General features: G+C 49.8%; 1 protein-coding gene and 1 long non-coding RNA gene across 5 annotated transcripts in view; one reads left to right on the top strand and one right to left on the bottom strand.

Moving 5' to 3' along the window:
* GALNT18 (polypeptide N-acetylgalactosaminyltransferase 18) overlaps positions 1–21119 on the bottom strand; it is a 348597-nt gene that overhangs the window by 141310 nt on the left and 186168 nt on the right. For all 3 annotated transcript variants that reach the window (XM_088017777.1, XM_028116986.1, XM_028116987.1), the window contains exon 3: positions 19333–19499. In XM_088017777.1, the coding sequence (XP_087873903.1) occupies positions 19333–19499 (167 nt within the window). The remainder of the gene's footprint in view (positions 1–19332; positions 19500–21119) is intronic.
* The window catches only part of LOC114219416 (uncharacterized), a 55122-nt gene that overhangs the window by 8359 nt on the left and 25644 nt on the right, over positions 1–21119 (top strand). For both annotated transcript variants that reach the window (XR_003611365.1, XR_003611366.1), the window contains exon 2: positions 4571–4726. This is a non-coding gene — a long non-coding RNA (uncharacterized LOC114219416). The remainder of the gene's footprint in view (positions 1–4570; positions 4727–21119) is intronic.

Below are 21119 nucleotides of genomic sequence, written 5' to 3'. Positions count from 1 at the left end.
ACATATACGTACAAAATAAGCGTTGATACAATGAAGGGATGGAAGATGACTGTAAAGATGAAAATTATAAAAGATTTTATAAAAGGAATTGATAAGAAGTTGTTTGAAAAAAGAAAGAAGATTAAAAAACAAAGAAGAAAAGAAAAAAAGAAAGGGGAAAGAATGTGATCAGGCAGGAGACTAGAACAAAGCCATACACTAGTGATTTAGGGTATATTTTGATCTGTTAGAAGAAACTGTATCTCAAAATTTTAAAGAGAGAACAACTTTATATATATATATATATATATATATATATATGCCAAAAATAAGGGTAACTACTATGAAGGGATAAAATATGACTTTAAAAAATGAAAAATAAAAATATTTTTTAAAAAAGGGATTGATAAGATGTTGGTTGAAAAAGGGAAAAAGAAAAATTCAAAAAAAGAAAAAAGTTAAAAAAATCAACTTTGAAAAACTAATGAATCATGGTAAAAAAGCCATGAATTCTATGTGCAGTATTCCCCTAGCGCTGGAGTTCTCCCATTCTCCTTGATCGGTAAACTTGGTCTTGGCTTGCTGGATGTTCGTGCTGATCTTCTGGGGGAGGGGCCTGTTGCCATGGTTCCCAAATGTCTTTGCCGGAGGCTGAATTGCCCCGCCCTTGTTGGTCCGGGCTAAGCAAGCTGCTGGGGTTTGCTCTCCGATGCTTTTGTTCCCTGCAAGCTCTCGGTACAGCTTTGGAGGACCAGAGTGAAAATGGTGGCCTCCCAATCTCCGCCCAGAGGAGCTGAGAACTCGGGGTCCCACTCCTCAGTGCGCCCCCAGAGAAAAGCAGTCACTCCCGTGTCCCCGGTCTCCGGCCGCACTCCGTGCTCACCCGGCCTGTGACCGAGCGTTTCTATCTGTGGCACCCGACCCCGTGTGGAGTCTCCAAACCCAGCAGATCCCTGCGGTGCGCTCCCGCGACACTCCTCCCGGGGAAGGAAGGGGAGTCTCCCCGGCTCTGCTGCTTGTTGGGTCCCTGCTGGAGGAGCAGTGGCCCGACTGGGCCGCGGATCACAGTTTATGGCAACCCCGAGCTGAGAGCCCGCGCCTCGGCTCCGTCTCTGCAGCTGGCTTCCCCGCTCTGATACCTGGGAGCTCTGCTGCACTCAGGCACCCCCGGTCTTTCTGTGACCCCGAGTGTGCTGAGACCCCACTGTCCCACTAGGGTTCCACCCCCCGCTTAGCCACTGGAGCGACGTCCCTCCGCGGAGCCGACTTCTAAAAGGTCCGATTTTGTGCTCCGCGGCTCTATCACTTGCCAGAAGCGGCCAACGGAGGCCCCCTCCCCCGCCGTCTATCCTCCCGAATATCACCTCGGATTCACTTCTCCGCACATCCTACCTTCCAGTAAGTGGTCGCTTCTCTGTTCAGAGAGTTGTTGCTATTCTTTTCTTCGATCTCCTGTTGAGTTCGTAGGTGTTCAGAATGGTTTGATCCCTATTCAGCTGAATTCCTGAGACCAAACGAAGCCCAGGTCTCCTACTCCTCCGCCATCTTGCCTGTAATCCCCACCATCACTTCTTGCCTGAGATAGGCCACAGCTTCTCAAATGATTTCTGTGCTTCCACTCTTACCCATATCCAGACTATTTAGTACAGACCAGCCAGAGAGATCCTCCAGAAAGGACGGTCAGATCATACCTCTCCCCGTTTAAAATACCCCAAAACATGTGACCCACTGCACTGAGAGTACTATTCTAGAAGGTCCTATGTGATGAGGCCCCTGCCTAATTCCTCAACATTATCTCAAGCCATCATCCCCCTTCCTTGCCACCTTCCAGACACACTTGCCTTCTTTTGACTCTGAGAACACGTCAGGCTCTCTCCCACCTCAGGGTCTTTGCCTGTGCTGTTCCTTCTGCCTGGAACACTTTTCCATGGCTCTTCATGTGGCTGACTCCTTTTCATCCTTTAGTGCACAGGTGAGAGGCATCTCTAATCATCTCACCTGGAGCAAGGCCCCTCCACATTTGATTTATTTCCTATCACCCTATTTATATATCTTATGGCTTTTATCACACTATAACCATTTGATTTGTTTCTTGTCTATCTCTCACACCAGACTGTGAGCTCTGTGAGGGCAGGGACCATGCCAGCCGCATATTCCCAGTGATTAGCACAGTGGCCAACATAATGTAGGTGACTGTATTCATATTCTGTTGCTGCATAACAAAATACCACAAACTTAGCAGCTTAAATGCAAATTTATTATCTTATAGTTTCTGTAGCTTATAAATCCAGGTATGGTGTGGCTGGATTCTCTGCTCAGGATTTCCCTGGGCTGAAATCAAGGTGTCAGTTGGCATGATAGCTCTTATCTGGGCCTCAGGGCACTCTTCTAGCCTTACTGGTTGTTGGCACAATTCATTTCCTTGAGTGTAGGACTGAAGTCCCTGTTTTCTTGCCAGCTGTCAGCTGGGGCCACTCTCTGCCAGGAACTACAGGAGAACCTGTAGTTCCTGGCCCTGTGGCCCCCACAGGCCCTGCACAGCATGGATATTTGATTTATTTCAGGCCTCCAACATCTCTGAGACTTTCCTTTCTGCAACCAGCCAGAAGAAGCTCTGCTCTTAAAAGGCTCACGTGATTAGGTCAGGCCCAATTGATTGGAGACCTGAATTATTACATCAGTAAAGACTCTTCACAGTGGTAGGCAGGTTAGTGTTTAATTGAATAACTAGAAGAAGCGAGTATGCACCAGGGTCCAGGAGTCTTGTGGTTCCATCTTGGAATTCTGCCAACACTGTGATCAGTACATATTTGCTAAATGAAAAAAATGGACCTCCTTCTGGCCACCTCTTTGTATAAGTGGCTTATCCAAGCCTACGTGAGTCCATCTCTAGATATAAGGCAGGCAATTAAAAAAAAAAAAAGCCTAGTGGGCAATACAAGAAAGGAAAAGATAGACACATTTGAGTTGGGAAATGTGGATTCAATCCCCAGCTCTGCCACCATCTTGGAGTGAGAACTCTGGTGATTCACTACCGCTTCTGACCTTCAATTTCTTCATCTCTCAAATGGACATAAAATAGCTATGTCATAAAATGGAAAAGATTAAATCCATCCATCCATCCACCTCCTGACTCATCCACCCACCCATGCATCTATCTATCTATCTATCTATTCATCCATCCACTCACCTGCCCATCCATCTACCCATCTACACACCTACCTCTCCATAGCTTTTCCTCTCTGTCCCATTCTGTCTTTTTGGTCTCCCTCTCTCCTTCCTTCCATCTCCCATAGATGTACCCGGCATAATACAGGAGCCCAACTGGAAAGTGGAAGGATGGCATTTGATTTTCCTGCCACGCAGAATTGGGGAATTCGGTGAACAGTAACCTCATCCACAGCTGGACTGATGTATTGTGGGAATGTCATGTATACAGATCTAGAGGGAAGTAGTTGAACACCTAAGACTATGGAAATTCACTCCAGAAAGATTAAACAATAACTTTGAATGTCTTTTTCAGAGAAAATACAATCACTTTAGGCAATACCTCGGCCTCATGCCTGAGCAGCCCTGGTCAGGAACACTCAGCAAACAACTTTGTTTTCTTTGATTCTCTGCATTAGTTCTCATGTTTAAGCCAAATGAAATTTGACAACACAGACAAGCTTCCAGACACATTCAGTCCATGGGACTTAGCTAGAAACCTCTTTCAACGTGGGGGAAAATATTCCTTTTTTTCAATGTCTAAGCACCTCGGGGAAGATAGGAGAAGTCAATGCTGCCACTGGGTGGCCTGGCATTAAAATCTGCCTTGCATTGCTGGCATTTTCTGTCACATCAGTGAGTGCCAACTGGTGACAAGTTAATTCCTTCCTACTATCTGGGTAGAGAACCCTCTCTCCACCTCCTGATCTCATCAGCAGATGATTCTTCGATCAATTCCCCTCTGAGACCCAGGTTGGGACACCCTGCCAAGGCACGTTGGAAGCCTTGCCTTCACCATTAACCCTGCTGGAGATACTCTTTTTAATTTCCATTTGGCTCAGAACCCATGTAAATGCTGAGCCCTGATCTAATTTCTAATTCATTCCTGTCACCCCATCAAATTTACTGGGTGAGAAAGGGTTTAAGGATTTGGGTTTGTGAAGTTCCAATTCACACTTCTTTCCCCAGATTAGAGACACATGAGGCCTAGGGCTTTTTCCCTGGGTCTTTGGCTTTGAAATGCTGTGGTTTTTCACTCCTAGATGAATACAAGAAAGGAAAAGATAGACACATTTGCAACCACAAGGACCACAAACACACTCCACGATCATCCCTCAGGGTTGCAGGTCACAGGCAGTGCAGGAAACGGAGGTATCTCAGGGAAGAGAATTGGGCAAGCCAGGGTAAGCCTTGGTGAGCTGCAGCACATCCAAATCATAGCCACGCACAGTCAGAGTCAGGCCATGTGAAGGCCTGAGCACTGGCTTCCCTCCCTGGCCCCTCCCCCACCCCTGCCCCTAAGAGAGGTCCTGCTGAGATGAGCCCCAACAGAGGGACATGATGGAGCTCTAAGTGACTCTCAAACTCTCTGCTTCCTCTGCAGCTTTCCTGGGCACTAGGCATTCCCCTCCCCATTACGGGCCTGGTCCAGGGTGCCTGACGCAAGTTGCAAGCTCTCAAGATTCTGGGATACCACAAGGATGGCATCTGAGTCCACAACCTAGGGACAAAATCCATACCTCGACTGCACGATGACCAGGTACTTTTCTGAAAGGCTGATCAGCCCAGAAGGGGTCTCCCTGAATCAGTGGGACTAAAACCGTATGCACAGCCCATGCCTTGTAAGGTTCTCAAACTGCACACAATGAAGGAAGCTGCACAAGGGAGAGGCGAATTCAGCCTCTCTGGACTGGCTGCTTTCTGAGATGTGGGAAAGCAGCAAGCACGAGAGGGAGACGTTTGCCCCAAGCATGGCTGAGACAAACAGCATCTCCAGAGAAGTTTCTCTGTCTCAAACTGGGAAGCAATATGACAGAGGCTGCTAGACACAAAGACCAGGACTGTACCTGGCCTGCCCGTGCGGCTTGTCCAGCCCACCAAACGTAAAAGTGTGATCTCGGCCAGTCTTGCAGGCTAGGAAGAGGCTGGAGCCAGTGTTGGCTGCCCCTTTTTGGCTGAGCTCGGGCTCATTCTCTTGCTCACCACCGTCCCACTAGCCCCATTGCCTCACCTCTGCTATTCACCTTATCTATCAAGCCTCAGTAGGTAACGGAGTTCAGGACCCCTGAATGTGGCGACAAGGTTAAGTGCTCAGCCTCAGCAGCCAGATCCAACTTGGGTTCAGATGCTGGCTCTGCTATTCCTAGCTATATAACCGGTAACTTCTCTGAGCCTCGGTGTTGTCATCTGTGAAATGAGCATGATAATAATAACACCCACCTCCTACGGCTGTCCAGAGGCTTACGCGTGTGAAGTAACACATCAAAGATGCTTAGGAACAAGGAAAGCTCTTGTTAGTATTCACTTAAGCTAAGATTATACCAGCCCGGAGGCGGATATATATGCATGGGGAAGACATTCTGATGACAGAAATCCTAAATAGCTTTGTGCTCAGCCACATGTTGTCCAAGGAAGGGGTATGTTGCCTTCCCTGTGACTTCACAAACTCACTATTCCAGTCTCTTGGTCTCTGTTTTCATTGAATTCATCAGATTCACCAAGTCCTTGTGCAGCACAAGGCACTCTTCTGGGGAAGAGGCCTCATGGGGAAGAGGGAAGAAGGAATCAAAGACGAAGGCTCCATTCAGGGCTAAGTAACTTTGGAGTCTGTTTCCTCATCTGTAAGATGAAGAGAGGTATTGGAAAAATTCAGATCGTGTGTAAAAGTGTGTAGTACAGTGCCTGGAACATAAAAGGTGCTCGACAGATGATCCTTTTGATTCTTCCCTACAGTCTAATTAGAAAGACACTAAAACTGAGGCAGGTTCTGTCTTTTCCTCCACCCTCATAGCCATGTCCAAATCCCATTCAATCTCCAAAGCCCAGGTCGAATGTCAGCTCTTCTAGGAAGTCCTCCCAGAATGACTGAGACCTCTCTCTGGGCTCCCTTTCACTGTGGCTGCTGGCCCTTACCATCCCTTTGTGGGTAATGGCTATTTGTTTCTGGTTTATCATCTGCACTAGGCTGTGAGCTCTCTGGAAACAGAAACTGTTTCCACCCATCCTTGCATCTTAGGTGCAGAGTGTGCTCCCTGACTCTTGAGAACACCCTCTGTGAATGTCTGGTGGAGGAAGGAGTACAGTTAGTGAAGCCCCAGAGTAGGGTTGCTCTCTGGCTCTGCCATTAGCTAGGTGTGCACCGCTGGGAAACTCACGGAACCTCTCCGGATCTGTTTCCCCTTCAGGAGAGTGAGGAGCTTGGGCTGGATTTTAGGGTTGCCTGCTTCAAGATGCCCAATGTCCCATAAGAGAAGCCCCTGTGGGTGGGAGAGGGACTCACAAAGTGAACTAGGTCACCCACCCTATTTGTAGGTCAGGTGCTGAGTGCAGAACTACCTAAGCCAGGGGGAGGCCACTGGAAGTCACAGTATGGGGACCAGGGATGAGAACACAGAGGGAACTACATGTCTTGTTACCTAGGCCCTGCCCTCCTTGGTCAGGCTAAAATCAATGCCCTAGGGGCGCCTGGGTGGCTCAGTTGGTTAAGCGACTGCCTTCGGCTCAGGTCATGATCCCGGAGTCCCGGGATCGAGTCCCACATCGGGCTCCCTGCTCGGCAGGGAGTCTGCTCCTCCCTCTGACCCTCTTCCCTCTCGCGCTCTCTATCTCTCATTCTCTCTCTCTCAAATAAATAAATAAAATCTTTAAAAAAAAAATAAAATAAAATCAATGCCCTACATCAGCAGCACAGAAGGAGTCAAGGGTCAACCTTGGGGCTGTCTAGTAAAAGCAGCCTTCTGTTAGTGGTGGTTCACATGAAGCCTTCCTGCTCACTGATCTGACAAACCTGGGCTTGCTTTCTGTTCAAGAGCTTCTCTCCCTAAAATTCTACATACATCTTGAACTCCGAAGACATGAGCTTCTAAAAACAACCAGAAATGAGGCATCTCATTTCTACATCTGTGCCAAAGCAGGGCTGTAGAGTCTGTGTACTTGACTAAAGCTTGTCAGAGGCAGGGACCACATCTGCCTCACCACCGCCTCCCCATTGAGGAGTTTGGAACCTGCTTCTCGGGTTGTTCAATGAATGCATGTGAATGGCTGGAGGAGCACAAGAGGCCTAAGTCCCTGTGGGCCTAAGCAGATAGGTGAGGCAGTCCCTGAAAAAAACAATGGAGTTGTTCCCCAATTTAGGGCCCCAGAGAGCAGATTAGAGCCCTGGTTAAAAAAAAAAAAAAAATCTGCTCTCTCCCACCACCACAATAAGAGCAGATTTCTAGTGGTGTGCAGTAGAGAGGGGTCCACACCTCCTGCTGGACCTTCAGGCCCCCATTATTTGTCCTGGCTTCTACCACCCCTAACGATGTCTCCCATATAACCTTCCACCATGCCATCAAACATGGTGGTGCCGGTCTCCTGGGAACCCTGACAGCTAACACACAGGACAGGGCTGGGTGGCCGCTGGGGTGGCCACAAGCTCCAACGCTTGTCTGCATGCTCCCCTTTTAGTTGAGCCCTCCAACCCCGCTGGAGGACACCTGGGAGGCTGTGTGGTTTGGGGCAGCCTTTCAGAAAATCAATGCCACCAGAAGGCATTCCGTACGCCAAAGATTTAATATCAGTAGGAAATATTTGACTGTTGGGTTTCAAGTGGTGTTAAATATGTGGGCAGGCAGAGGGAGGATGTCAGCTTCCTGGCAGCCCCCGGCATTCACTGCATTTCCACCGTCAGCACCAGTACAAGCCGCTGAGCAGGATGGGCTGACGGCCAAAAATGGCCAAGGAGACATATCTTGCTGGCTGTGCTGCGGGCTGGGGGAGTGTGACCCTGGCCTTTTCCAGGGACAGCTGGACTCCCAGCTGGGGCCCCTCACCTGAGGGCAGGAGAGACATCTTCTGATTTCCTCCCACACTTGCTCAACACTCCAGCTCCAGGAATTTCCCCCTCGACAGATGGTCACACAGCTGACCGCTGGAAGAAGGCCTTTTTGTATTTGGTTCCTGCTGGCTTTGTTAATCAAATAGTGGTCGTCTCGGCTAGTGTGTAAAGCCAAATGGTCCAAAGTCTTCCCACTGCTGACTGCTTACAGGGAGCTCATGAGCTAAGGAGGGCAGGCCCTTTGCCCTCCTGGGGGCCCTTCTTGGTTGCCAGGGAAGCCTACTGGGGAGTTTCTGATTCCCCGAGTCAGTTGCCCGTATCAGTAAAGGGGCCCAGCACCAGTGATGTACTAGCCACTCCATTGCCAGACTCAGACAGGCTCTGCTGTGGGGCCTGCTGGGACCTTGGCAGAGCAGCTGGTGAGGACAGAGAAGAGGCTGACAACGTGCAGGACCAGAGCTGGAGAAACTGACTGAGCTCTGGGGCTGGTCCACCAAGAGGCAGTGCCACCAGGGGCTGGGCACATCCAAGCATCACTAACTAAGGATGCTCATTTTGGCGGGAGGTCTCAGCCCTGAGACTGTGGGAAGGCAGGTGGATCAGACCAGGGGAGCAGGGCCCCAGCCAGGTGGTATGGGAAGCAAGGCAAGCCTCTCAAATAGGAGCATTGGCCAGGGCTAGATAAGGAGCCAGAGCCCAGCTCAGGGGGTAAGGGTTCCATCCCAGGAGCGAACAGCAGCTTGATACAGAATGGAGGCAGAAGGCTAAGTGTAGGACCAACTCAGAGAAGGTTGAGGAAGGCTGGGGTGGGGGGGGCAGCAGGTGCAGGGAACACAGCCCGGGCTGCAGCAGCTCTGTTAAAGCCATGCTGCCCACCATGGGAAGAACAGACTGCTGTTCTTCACCGCAGAGGTCGGCACAGGCTGGGCTATTAGCACATGGCACCTTGATGCATGTTCTAGAAAAGTACTCCCCTTTGGACTCCCAATTAGAAAAAGGCATTTCCAACACAGACTCATAGCAGGATGCATGGCTTAGCCAACGGAGATCATGGGCTAGATTTTATTCCCCCACTCCCCCTGGTCTGGGTGCCCCAGCGAAGGGCATAACCTGTGGAACCACATGCAGAAGCTCTGAGAGAATGGGTCAGAAACAGACACACCTGAAAATGTCAGAAATATTTATCAGATTCCTTTCCACCACTGTGGTCATGGGCCGAAGCACTTCCCAATGCTAGGGTCGGGGCTTGAGTCAGGGAGGGGTGGGCATTGGCTATCCAGAGCGGTCAGGAGCTCAATGGTCATACGGTTTCCTTGGGAGAGCTCTGGTAAACACCGGCGCACATGATCTGCAGCCTGGCCAAGAGCTACCCTCAGGCAGGTGACGAACGGTGTGGCAGGGGGAGGGCAGCCCCTGGCAGTATGGAGTAAAGGTGAGAGCCTCCAGGACTCCTGCAGAATTCAGTGCTAGGCTGCTCCCATGTCGAGGCTGCTGGGTGCCCGCTGCCAGTCTTATGGATGGGCTATTCTAGTCACAGCCGTCAAAGGCATAGGGGTGGGTGGTGAGGAGAAGCCTTCAGCTGAGTGGGCTGACAGCCCATGTGCCTGGCTGTATAAACACCTCTAAGCTGCCTGAGCCTTGGTTGTAATTAGATTAGCTATATGGGATTCTTTAAGCTCCATAAAGCACAATACTGTCGGACCATTCTTTTCCTCTGCTTTTTTTTTTTTTTTTTTTGCAATTATTCCAGCTGCATGCAAAGCTGTTGGTATTTTTACAGCTTGGAATGAGTATCTCTTGTGTAGGACAGCATCTTTGAAACATTAAACAACAATTAGGCAGCCTCTGGGCCAAGGGATGATGGGGTCTTTGCAGGGGGTGGAGGGGGACCCAGCAGCTGGTGGCAAACAATCTGGGAGTTCCGATTCTACTTTGCCACTACCCCGTGATTGTCTTACCAACAATTACAAATAACAATGATTCACAGTTGTGCAATTACTTGTCATTTACCAGGATTGTGCAGGTGGCTCCAGGTAGTGGTGGATGAGGCTGAACCACTATCTACGGGTCTTGCCCACCCCTGCTCACACAAGCCCAGTGTGATGGGCCGAATCTGCACACCCCCCAGACCCAAATAGTCAAGTCTTAATCCCCAACGTCATAGTATTTGGAGGTGGGGCCTTTGGGAGGTGATTGGGGTCAGAGGAGGTCATGAGTGTGGGGCCCCATGATGGGCTTAGTGCCCCTTATAAGAAGAGCACAAGAGCCCAGAGCTTGCATTCTCTGCACACACACGTGCACCGGGAAAAGGCCACGTGAGGACAAGCAAGAAGGCAGGCATCTATAAGCTAGGAAGCAGGCTCTTATCAGACCCTGAATCTGCCAGCACCTTGATCTTGAACTTCCCGGCCTCCAGAACATGGGAACTAAATGTCTACTGTTTCAGCCACCCAATCTAGGGTATTTTGGTATAGCAGCTCACATGGAGTAAGACACCAGGTGCATCCATGCTTGCACACATTCCCCATGCTCATACCGCATCAGTGCATACTCACCAGTTCACAGCCACTCACTCACACGTGCTCATGGACACACACATGTGCATGCGTGCATACACACACACATGCACACACACACACGCACCAACTTCGTCCTATTGCAAAGGAAATAGGAAGCCGCGCCTCTCACAAGATGACCTAAGCATGGCTGCCAACTCTTTGATTTCCTCTCAACACCGACACAAGCCTAGCAGCCTCTGGCCAACACATCTCTCCTTCTTACTGAACCCTGGGCAAGGCTCCAGCTGAGGAGACAGCCATACCCTTCTCTCAAGTTCCTCCTTTGCCTCCTTCTTTGCTGGCCCTGTTGCCCAACACCATTCCCTCTCCAAAGAATGAGGACAAAATTCCAGTAAGTCTTTTGAAGTCAGAAATGCATGGTGCACTGGAGGCAGCCTTGTTTAGTGGTCAAGGGCGTTAGCTCTGAAAGCAGATGGCCTGGGTTCAAATCCCATGTCTGTGTGACTTTGGACACATTCCTTAACTCCTCTGTGCCTGCTTCCTTGTTATATAAAATCACATTGATAATGGTTCTTACCATTATCATAGAGCACTGATTAATTTATAAAAAATACTTAGAAGAGGCTCGAGCACATGTTAAGTGCTCATTGAGCTGGGGCTGCCTGATTGGGACTCTGTCTACCCAGAAGCACTGGGAGCCACTCTGATCAGAGGCCCAGGCCTGGAGAAGTGGGGGTCAAAGTACAGCACGGGGCAGAGGTAGCCCACTAAATGGTGGCCTAGGCTGGAACACAGCCCGAGGAACCCCTGGTCACACTTACCTGCCGCCTTGCACTGAAGTAGATCCAGGACTGTGCCTGAGGGGATCTAGGGGCAGCTAACCTATGTGAGACTCTGGGACACAGGTCCGCCATTTCAGTGTGTGTGTGGCGCTCATCCTGGATTTGATCCACCCTCCCCAAGAAGTAATGGGGCGGGCTGGCTGTCAGGGGAAGACTAGACAGGAAGGAACCTATGTCCACAGAGCTGAGCACAGGGCCAGCTTTGTGGCACTCCTGGTACTGCCTCCCATGCTGTTCCCTCCTCACTTGGGGGCCTTACCCTCCATGATGGCCTTTCTCTCCAAGGGTGGGTCCTTAGATGCCCTTCTGATTAGGAGGCTGTCCAGAGTTCATTTCTAAATCAACCTGTCTCACTCCTCAAAAAAAAAAAGACTCCCAGCAATGTGGTGAGCAGAGAGATGTGGGTTCCAGGGCCAGGGGACCTGGGTTTGAATCCCCATCCTACCATGTCCCAGCTATGACTTTGGGCCCTGATCACTTTTTATTTTGAGCTCAATGAGACTTAGCGTCTTCATCTATGAAACAGAGATAGAAACCCCATCTATTTCCCTAAGGTATTATAAGTGTCCTTTTATAACCAGTTTATTGAGGGGCTACTATGTGTGGAACACTGGGTTAGGTGGTGGGACACTAACATGCCCGGTACCATGTCTCTCTCACACTGGTCACCTTGGCTAATCTGTGCTAAATTGCCCACTATAATTTAGTGAGTAAATAACCAGTAAAAATGGTGTGTGAGGGAGGAAGCCAGAGCATGTGGGAGTGCTTAAGTGAATTTACTGATCTAGCTGGCAGGTGGAGTGCAGAGCGACAGAGGGCTTTCTGGAAGCCATACTAACTGAACAGACCCTGAGGCTTGAATTTGGCAAAGGGGGTGGGGTGTGGGAGGACAGTCATTCATTGCTAAGTAGAGCAAATGGCTTGGAGCCACCACACCAAACCTAGGGTGCCTGGCCATGGACTACCATGTCCCTATAGAGTGTAGACAGTGGGAAGAATGAACATAGGGCCACGCAGGGACATAGCATGGGATGGAGGAGAGAGCCCTGGTGGGAGTCAGAGGACCCAAGGTCCTCCCTCAGCTCTGCCACTCACACGCCGTGGGGCTCTGGCAAGTCTGTCCTACACAGGTCCTCAGTTTCCTCCTGAGAGCCAGAGGGGGTTGGACTGTCTGTCTGCCTCTCGCTGTGGTGGGGGAGGGACAGCCCCATTTGCTCTGTCTCTAGAGGCTGCCTGGTTCTATGCCTCATTCTGCCAACACTTGTCAAAGGTTTCAAGCAAACGTGACCAGCGAGAAGGCTGGATCCATGAGCAAAGGGTATTTATCACCAAGGAGAGAGATGAATGCACGAGGTGCTGGGAACTGGCCATTCTCTTGTTGGAAGGGAACAAACATCAGGCAGGGGTTAGACTGGGCACATCACTGCCATCCAAGAGCAGACTGAAATCTCCAGGTAAATGGGATTCTTAAAAGAATATCTGACATTGCCATTGCTTTGATGCGCTTTTAGTCACAAAATTCAGATTCATTTTGAAATTTCAAGTAGCATGAAGAGAAGGGTATATGATTTTTAAGTGTATCAAAAGAGGACACGAGCTAATACAAGGAAACATGGAAACCAATGGGGCGCCTGGGCGGCACAGTCAGTTGCGTGCCCAACTCTTGGTTTCCACTCAGGTCATGATCTCAGGGCCATGCGATCGGGCCTGCGTCGGGCTCTGCACTCAGCAGGAAGTCTGCTTAAAATTCTCTCTCCCTCTCCCTCTGCCCCTCCCGCTTGCGCTCGCTCTTTCTCTCTAAAATAAATAAATAAATCTTTAAGGAAAAGGGAAACACAGAAACTGGATATAGCAAAGGAAATTGTTTTTGGAAGTGGAGGTGGCTGGATTGTGGGATGTGGTGATTCCGGGACAGCTGGTGAGGGAACCTGAAAGAGCTCATGTTCAGAGAACACCTGCTCTGTGCCAGGTCCTGGGATACCTGTCACATGAAGGTGCTCACCATGGGGGCGGGGGCAAGTGCTTAGCTGTGTGCTAAAGGCCGTTCAGAAACCTGTTGAGGGAGTGAATGAATGAAGCAATGAATGAACAAGTGAATGCCAAGAATCAGAGGCAGGGATGATTCTGTCTGTGGCAAATGCCAGGGCTTCCCTCCCTCTGGAGGTCCCTAAATGTTAAATCACTCAGTCCCAGCGGAAGATATTGGCCCGCTGGGATTCACCGAGAGTACAGTAATTAAAACCAGGAGGCTCAGAGCCGTGTTCCCACCATTTCTGGAAATAACGAGGAAGAGGGAGCCGGGGGTGGGGGAAATACTGCCTCAGAGTCACAGGGCAGGCATGGCTGCCACATCAGCAAGACCTGCAGCGGTTGGGTAACTTTGAAGGGGGGAGGCTTGGGGTCAGCCGTCTGCCTCTGTGCATAGGACCGGAGTTCAGACCACGTTGGGGTAACAGCATGAGAAGCTCCCCCTCCTGTTCTGCATTCTGCCCACCACTCATGTCATCTTCCTCGGATGCAGCAGGGAGGTCCCAAGGGCCCCACCCAGGGAAGACACACTCCACCCAGCAGTGCCTGAGGCCTGAGGCTTGCTCTGGGGGAGCTTAAGTGCCTACTGTCCCAGGTTCCTCAGCTGCAGCACAGATGGGGGACAATAGTTAGAGCAGGGATTCCCAGAGGATGTCCCATTGCATGAGAATGCTCTCGAAAGCTTATTAAAATGCAGATTCCAAGCCTTGCTGCAGACCTACAGAATCAAAATTGATTCATTCATTCAATCAATATTTATTACGCACCAACGAGTACCAGGCACTATTTTAGGTACTGGAGATACAGCAATGAACAAAACAGAAGTCCCTGTCTTCATGGAACTTACATACTGGTAGGGTGAAAATGGACAAATAAAGTCACCAAGTGAGGACAGTAGATCAGATGGTAATAGGTGTTGTGGAAGAAAAGAAACAAGAAAGGGATGAGGAGTGACAGGGGTCAGGGCTGCCACTTCGAACAGGGTGCCATTTTAAATATTTGAACAAAGTCCTGAAGAGGCAAAAGAGCAAGTTGTGCAGATCTCAGGGGTAGGAGCATTCCAAGTGAAGGGAGCAGCAAGTGCAAATGTCCTGAGGCAAGAATGTGCCTGAATGAATCTCTGTATTTTTAATCAAGCTCAAATACTAAAGTTTGAGACCACTCCAGCAGAATGACAGCATCCTACACAGGAGCTAGCCCCTGAAAGAGTGGAGCTTGTTTTGGAAATTGCTAAGCAGGCAGAGAACAGGGACTCAGACCCCAGCCCTTGGCTTCTGTGGGGGAAAGCTAAAGATCTCGACGGGCTGCTTGGATGAAGAAAGGGGTCATTGACGGCCCCTTTCCTGTTTCCAGGAAACACAGGCCTGACCCCAAAACAAAAATACCTGCAGAGGAAGAGTTTGGGGGAGACAAGGCAAGAGCACACACAGAAAGTGTGACATCGCCTGGGAGGACATTCTGAAAGCTCTGTACTCCTGCTTCAATTTGAATTTTAAACACAGACGTCCCTTCCATCATGCCTTATCTCACTCAAGCCTCCAAACAATCCCTGAGGTAGGAATTCCACATCCCAGTTTCAGAGATAAGAAAAATTGGGTTCACAGAGGTTAAGAGTGCACAGCCAGGAAGGAGCTAGAAAGAGCTGGAACTGAAAAGCTGGCCTAAGGCCAAATTCTGCACGCTTCTGTGCTCTCCCCACCAGAGCACATTGTTTCGGGAAGGAGAAAAAAAGCAAGCCTTTAAGCAGTGGCTACACATCAGCTATTATTTTATTATTATTATTATTTGCTGTTTTTGTTGTTGTTACTGTCATTGAAACTCAGCCTCAGGGCACCCTTCACACCGTGCAGCTTGCACCGCACCTTCACTGCTGTTACCTCACGTGTCCTCAGTGGCAATGGGGCAGGCAGGGCGGGCAGGGCCTCATGGCCCCACACGGCACAGAAAACCAAAGACCCATGGCCAGGAAGTGGCAGGACTGACACCAGAAACTGAGTCCTCGTATGTTTCATCCCCAGTTTAGATTTATTTGCAGGACTCCCTGATGCCAGGGGCTAGGCTGCCTTCATGCCCTTGGCCCGGGCTGGGCACTCCATAAATGTGTGTGGAACTGAACTGACTTGGCCTGACATGAAATAAACCCGATTCCTGTGCTGAGCGAGATGATGCCCCAGAGAAGCCAGCCCCAGATGGGAGCCTGCTCAGGATAGGGTCATAGAGCCGCCTTCCCGCAAGTCAGGCTGGTCGCGTCTGAAGGGCCCTTCTGCCCTTTGCCAAGGCATGATGGCCCACCTCCTCCAAGAGCCACAGTCTCAAGGGTCTCTTCTTCCCTTCACGATAGCTCCGCTCAGACTGGTCTCGGCGCAGGGGGCCCTTTACAGGTTACCTCCCTGCCCCGTCCACACAAGGGTACTCCAGCCGGCACCTGTCCCCTTCCCACCATGCGCCCCCCGAGGTTCTGCAAGCTGCAGGGTCCTGGGACTGACCGCTATTGCTCTGCCAGCCTCCCGGCACCCCTCCTGACACGCCTCCCAACACCCCTCACTGCCTCTAGCAAACTCCCTCTTCACCCATCTGCTCCTCCCGCGTGGGACAAAGACAGGCCTTTGCTTCCCAGAGGCAGCCCTCATTTCTGTGCCCTGGATCCCATCCTCTCCTCCCTCCTTGGGGGCCTTGTTCCATGCCTTGGCCTCAAAGGATACAGACACCCCCTCCCCAGACCAACGAAATCACCAGAGCTAAGAGATGGCTACCCGGATTTCTTAAAAGCTCTCTAAGCAATTCTGATGTGCAGTCAGGGTCTTGAGGACAAACTGCCTTTCAAAAAAGAGAAATACAATACAATACAATACAATACAACTGAATAACACAGACCAGACTATAATAGAAAATATCATAGTGCTCTGCACATTAGAAGGCTAACTATTGTTGCTTAAAAGTTTTGTTTCAATAGTGGATGCTATTGTATGAGTGTGAGTAGGCGTGTCATCCTGGGCCATGATGTAAATGTCTTTGTTGCTGTGGATTATGGTTAAAATTTGTGTGTGTGTGTGCGTGTGTGTGTCTGTGTGTGTGTGCATGAAACATTGCTCCAGTTCCTGCTTTAGCTCCTGAATCTCTTTTACAGCCAAATCCCTGACAGAAGAATCTAACTCCCTGTCTGCTCTTTATCTGTATTTGGCTTCCACAGTCCCTACCCCCAGTCCTTTACCAAAGCTTCCTGCTGAGGTTTCCATGATCCGTACCTTCTGAATCTGGGGGCTTCTTCCCAGACTCAGTGCTCTTCCACCTATCTGTGGGTTTGTTCAAATAAATGACTCTCACTCTGGGAATTCCACGGAGTCTGTCATCCTCCAGATTCTTCTCTCCGCTCCTGTTCTGTCTCTCATCAGCTAACCCCCTTAATGTCTCACGCTCAGTATTCTCTCAAGCTTTTTCCTTCTGCCCTCTTTCCTTTGCCACCATCTCCCCCCAGTCAATGGCTTCAGTTATTCTGCGTATAAGACTCCAAATTTACGTCTCCACAATTCTCTCTCTTGAGCGCCGGCTGTACACTTGGCTAGCTATGCAGCAGTCTCCTGGGAATGGACATGAGGGCTGGGGAGGAGTAAACACTGATGAGGTTCAATTCAGTCATGCACTTGACTGTGTCAGGATGCGAGGCAAGCAAGGGAGGATTTATCATCTCCATTTTACAAAGGAAGAAACTAAGACCCCGAGACATTGAGGGGTGTTTTCATGGTCACTCCTCCAATGGTGAAGAGGATCCTAGAGCCCATGATTTGAGACTTCAGTTCCACAGTTCTTTCCCTTTGCACCATGTACTGGAATTCCACATGTACAAAAGCAAAGCTACATCTTGTTCATTAAACCAGAGGTTCTCAACCCCAGCTAAGCAACAGAATTATTAAGAATGCTTTTAAAAACAGAGATGGCCAGATTCTGCCTCAAACTTACTGAATCAGAGTCTTCTGGGAGAGAGGTTTGTTTATTTTAGCTTTATATTTTGAAATAATTACAGATTCACAGGAAAGTACACAGAAATGTACAAAGAGGTCCTGTGCACCCTTCACGCAGCCCTCCTGCAACACTGACATGGTACACAACTATAGTACAATATCAAATGAGCACATGGATGTTGCCTCCATCTGCAGAGCCTTTCAGATCCCTCCAGTGAGACATGTACCCATTTGGGTGTGAGTATGTAGTTCTGTGCAATTCTGCCACATACAGCTTTGCGTAACTACAACCACAGTCCAGATATTTAACTGTACCATCAGCATCATACTCCCTGGAGTTCAGGGTTTGACAGCCCCCATCCCTGAAGAAGAGCCATCCCACTGCTCCTGGCCCCCTGCTCCTGCCTCCCTCTCCTGGGAACATACCATCACCCTCAGAGCCACCGTGGCTTGAAACCAAGCCATAATTCACCAGCCCACCTTAGGCCTACCTGCCCTCGATCCCCATACCCACCCCTACAGCAGAATAGGGCCTAAGGATGCCTCTTGCTTGGGGGAAGTCCTCACCCTTGGAGAGATGGCTCATTCATCCTTAGCCTTCTCATCTTCTAAAAGGGGAGGGGCCAGCAGGCCTGGGTGGAGCAAGGTGGGGTGCATGGGTGAGTTAGTCAAGCTGTTCTGGTGTTAGCCATTGGGGGATGGGAGCTCTTGTAGGCATCCATTCCATGGACAGAAGCAAGGTAATAGCAAGTAGCTTTAAGAAGTGGGAGCTGGGCCCCTTCCCGTATCCCTCATAATGGACAATCACCTTTAAAACTATGCTGCCTATTTGCTTCCATCCTCTGATGTCTTTTCCTTCCTTTACACACACAGAACAATTAGAGTCAAGTGATTCATAAGCACTGCCCCTCAGAAAGCTCTAAAATCCGCTTCACAGCACTGCTCCTATACTTCTTACTACATGAGAAAATGAAAAAGAAAATTCGCTTATTGAGATTAAATATATTTCAATTATCTGATATGTTTCAGCTTTAATTGATAACAAAACACAAATTGCCCATCTGAACTTCTCATTACAGCAGCTGATTCACTGGAAAATTTACTACCTGACACCAGAGAAAGCACTAAAGATAACACAGGCTCAGTGACTCTATGATCCTGTGACCCAGCGGTCTGGTTTTTAAAATCATGCATTATCCAAAGAAAATCCATTTTAATCATCCTATCAAGAGCACTGGTTTTTAAACCATCTCAGTACCTGGTCTCTAAGTTTGGAGGATATTATAGGGGCGGTACACGTAGGTATCAGAGGCCCTGAAATACACACCAAGGGAAAGAGGTAGCTGGCAGCGGCTGGAGAAGGGGGGACAACATGGGGGTGGGGCTTCAACTAGTGTTTGCGGGCCACCTGTGGCTTTGCTAAGGCCAGACAGAGCAGGGAGCAGGGCATCCAGCAAAGAGGACAGACTTTCAGCAGCTCTGTTGTTGTCACCGTGTTATACACCCACTACCAGCCCCACCATCAATACCACTGTGACCTTCACCATCACCGGCACCATCGACCCCACCACTAAGACAACATGAACTGTCTTTCAGACAGAGGCCAAGGAACACCACAAACTGAACTGATGCTTCCCAGAAAACAGTCCCTGGGAATGTTCACTATGTACGCGGTGGCGGAGGAGGTCAGGGCTATGTACCTTACACTGCGCTAGAATGCTAGAGGAGACCGTGCACAGCCAGTAAGGAAAAGCTTGGGGGCCAGGCCCCTCCAGGATGCAGAGAGGGCACACCTATGGAGGGAACCTTCCAGAGCAGTGGCCATCTAGAACCTCCTATCTCTGAAGTAACGTCTCAGAGAAGGAGCAGTCACGGAGAGCCTTAAGAAAATGAGACCCTCCGCCTCCCGAGGCTGAAGCCTCTGCTCAGATGTCAGGCACAGAGCAGGGCACTGGGCCCAAGGGAGTTCGGGCACTCACCGTTACTGCTGTTGTCATCCACCAGGATGATCTCCTTGAGCAGGTGTGGAGGCGTGCGTTCAATGGCTGAGTGGATGGAACGAAGCAGCACGGACAGTGCTTCGTTGACAAAGATGAACACGATGCTCACCTCTGGCAGGCCATCCGGGAAGGAGAGGTTGCGGCACCTAGAAAGAACAGCCAGGCTCTTAGATCTGTCAGTGACTCGGGTGGGGTTACCCCAGGGGCTGGCCCGCCCCATATCTTGGCACCAGCTTTGCCAGAGGGCTCAGGAGTCCAGATTCTTATTTGATATGGAAGACAAGCCCTAAGTGTGCAACAGACAGGGTCACACCATTAAAACTGGTGTGGACCACCCCAGAGTCTGAATTTGTCAATGGCTATCCCAGCTGAAGAGTTGTACAATTAGCACCAAGGGCAGTACCTGGAACCCAGCATGTGGTCACTGAGTATTTACTGGAAGAAGGGCTCAGTATATCTAAACCCACTAGGATAGAAAATGCAACCAAAGGGAAGTCTTAGTATTTTCAAAATGGCAGGCAACATCTAGGTGAGGGCAGACCTTTGATGATCTGCCGCAGGAGAGAAATACGTGTCCTTCCAGAGACTTTGACTGCCAGAAGCCACTCTGCCTCACTCCAGAAGGCATACTGCCTGGGGCCTCTCCTACTTCTCATTCATCACCAGGATCCAACCTCCAGAACCAGGCTGAAACTAGACTCAGAGTTTCCACACGAACGAGGGATGGAAGGACAAGTCCAATCTCATTTCACAGATGAGGGCACTAAAGCTCAGAGCGACTGAGTCCCCACCCCATGAGTCAGCTGCCAAGATAGAATCCCAACTCTGGCCTCTGACATCTACACCAGGGATCTTCCCTCCAGGAAAAATGGTTGCTGGAGAGACTGCCTCTAACTGTCCCATTTTCCCCCTAGTTCTCCTAAAACCCTGAAGTCATTGGAGGTCTCTTACCCGAAGGACTTGAGCAAAACCATTAAAGTCTGCGTGTTCTTCCCCATCAGAAGAGAAATGCATAACCGCTGCAAACATTGCCTTAGTGGGCAGGAAACCATGGCTGGTGCCCTGCTCTGGCTGAAAGGAACCATTATTCCAGAAGGCATTGACTCAGGATAGTTGAATGAAAGCAAAGAGCAGAAATTATAGGCCGTGGGCTCAGAGAGGAGGCTGTCCACTCCCACCACTGGCCACGGACGGCTCCAGGGGCTCCCTCCAAAGTGGGAGGTGCAACCACGTTAGAACATGCAATAATGAGCACAACAGCACATGGCTTCTGCTTGTCAGCAATTAAAGTGCTGCAGGATAGGAATGGGCTGGTTCTTCCTTAATGAGGAAGGCTGCAGGATAACCAGCGCTGAGCAATTTGGAGAAATCACCATGGGGCCCCAGCCTGCTTAAGAGCAGGAGATTAATAAACTAAAATCACCGTCTCTATGGTTACCAGAAATTTACAGAAACTTCTCCCATTCTATTTCCAGCTCTCCTTCTCTCTCACCAAAGAGGGGTGGGGGAAGGGGAAGAGTTGAACCTTTTCCCAAATCCACCTCATGCTTACAATGTTAATAAAATCACCAGGTTAACAGATTGGGGTGGAAGGCGTTCATTCTTGTATTTAATGGAATAAATATTTATGGAGCTTCTTCCATGAGACAGGTACTCCTGTAGGCAGGGTGTGGACGAAATACCTATCCTCAGGGCACTTAGACTTTGACAGGGGAAACAGGTTAAGCATGGAAGCAAAGAAATGATACAATTTCGGACGAGTACGG

The sequence above is a fragment of the Eumetopias jubatus genome, unplaced genomic scaffold (genome assembly GCF_037043125.1).
Source record: "Eumetopias jubatus isolate StellerSeaLion01/CBP00866 unplaced genomic scaffold, mEumJub1_p1.0 scaffold_13, whole genome shotgun sequence".
NCBI classification, from domain to species: domain Eukaryota; kingdom Metazoa; phylum Chordata; class Mammalia; order Carnivora; family Otariidae; genus Eumetopias; species Eumetopias jubatus.
Note: the sequence above shows the minus strand (reverse complement) of the source record. Positions and strands in the feature narration are given on the sequence as shown.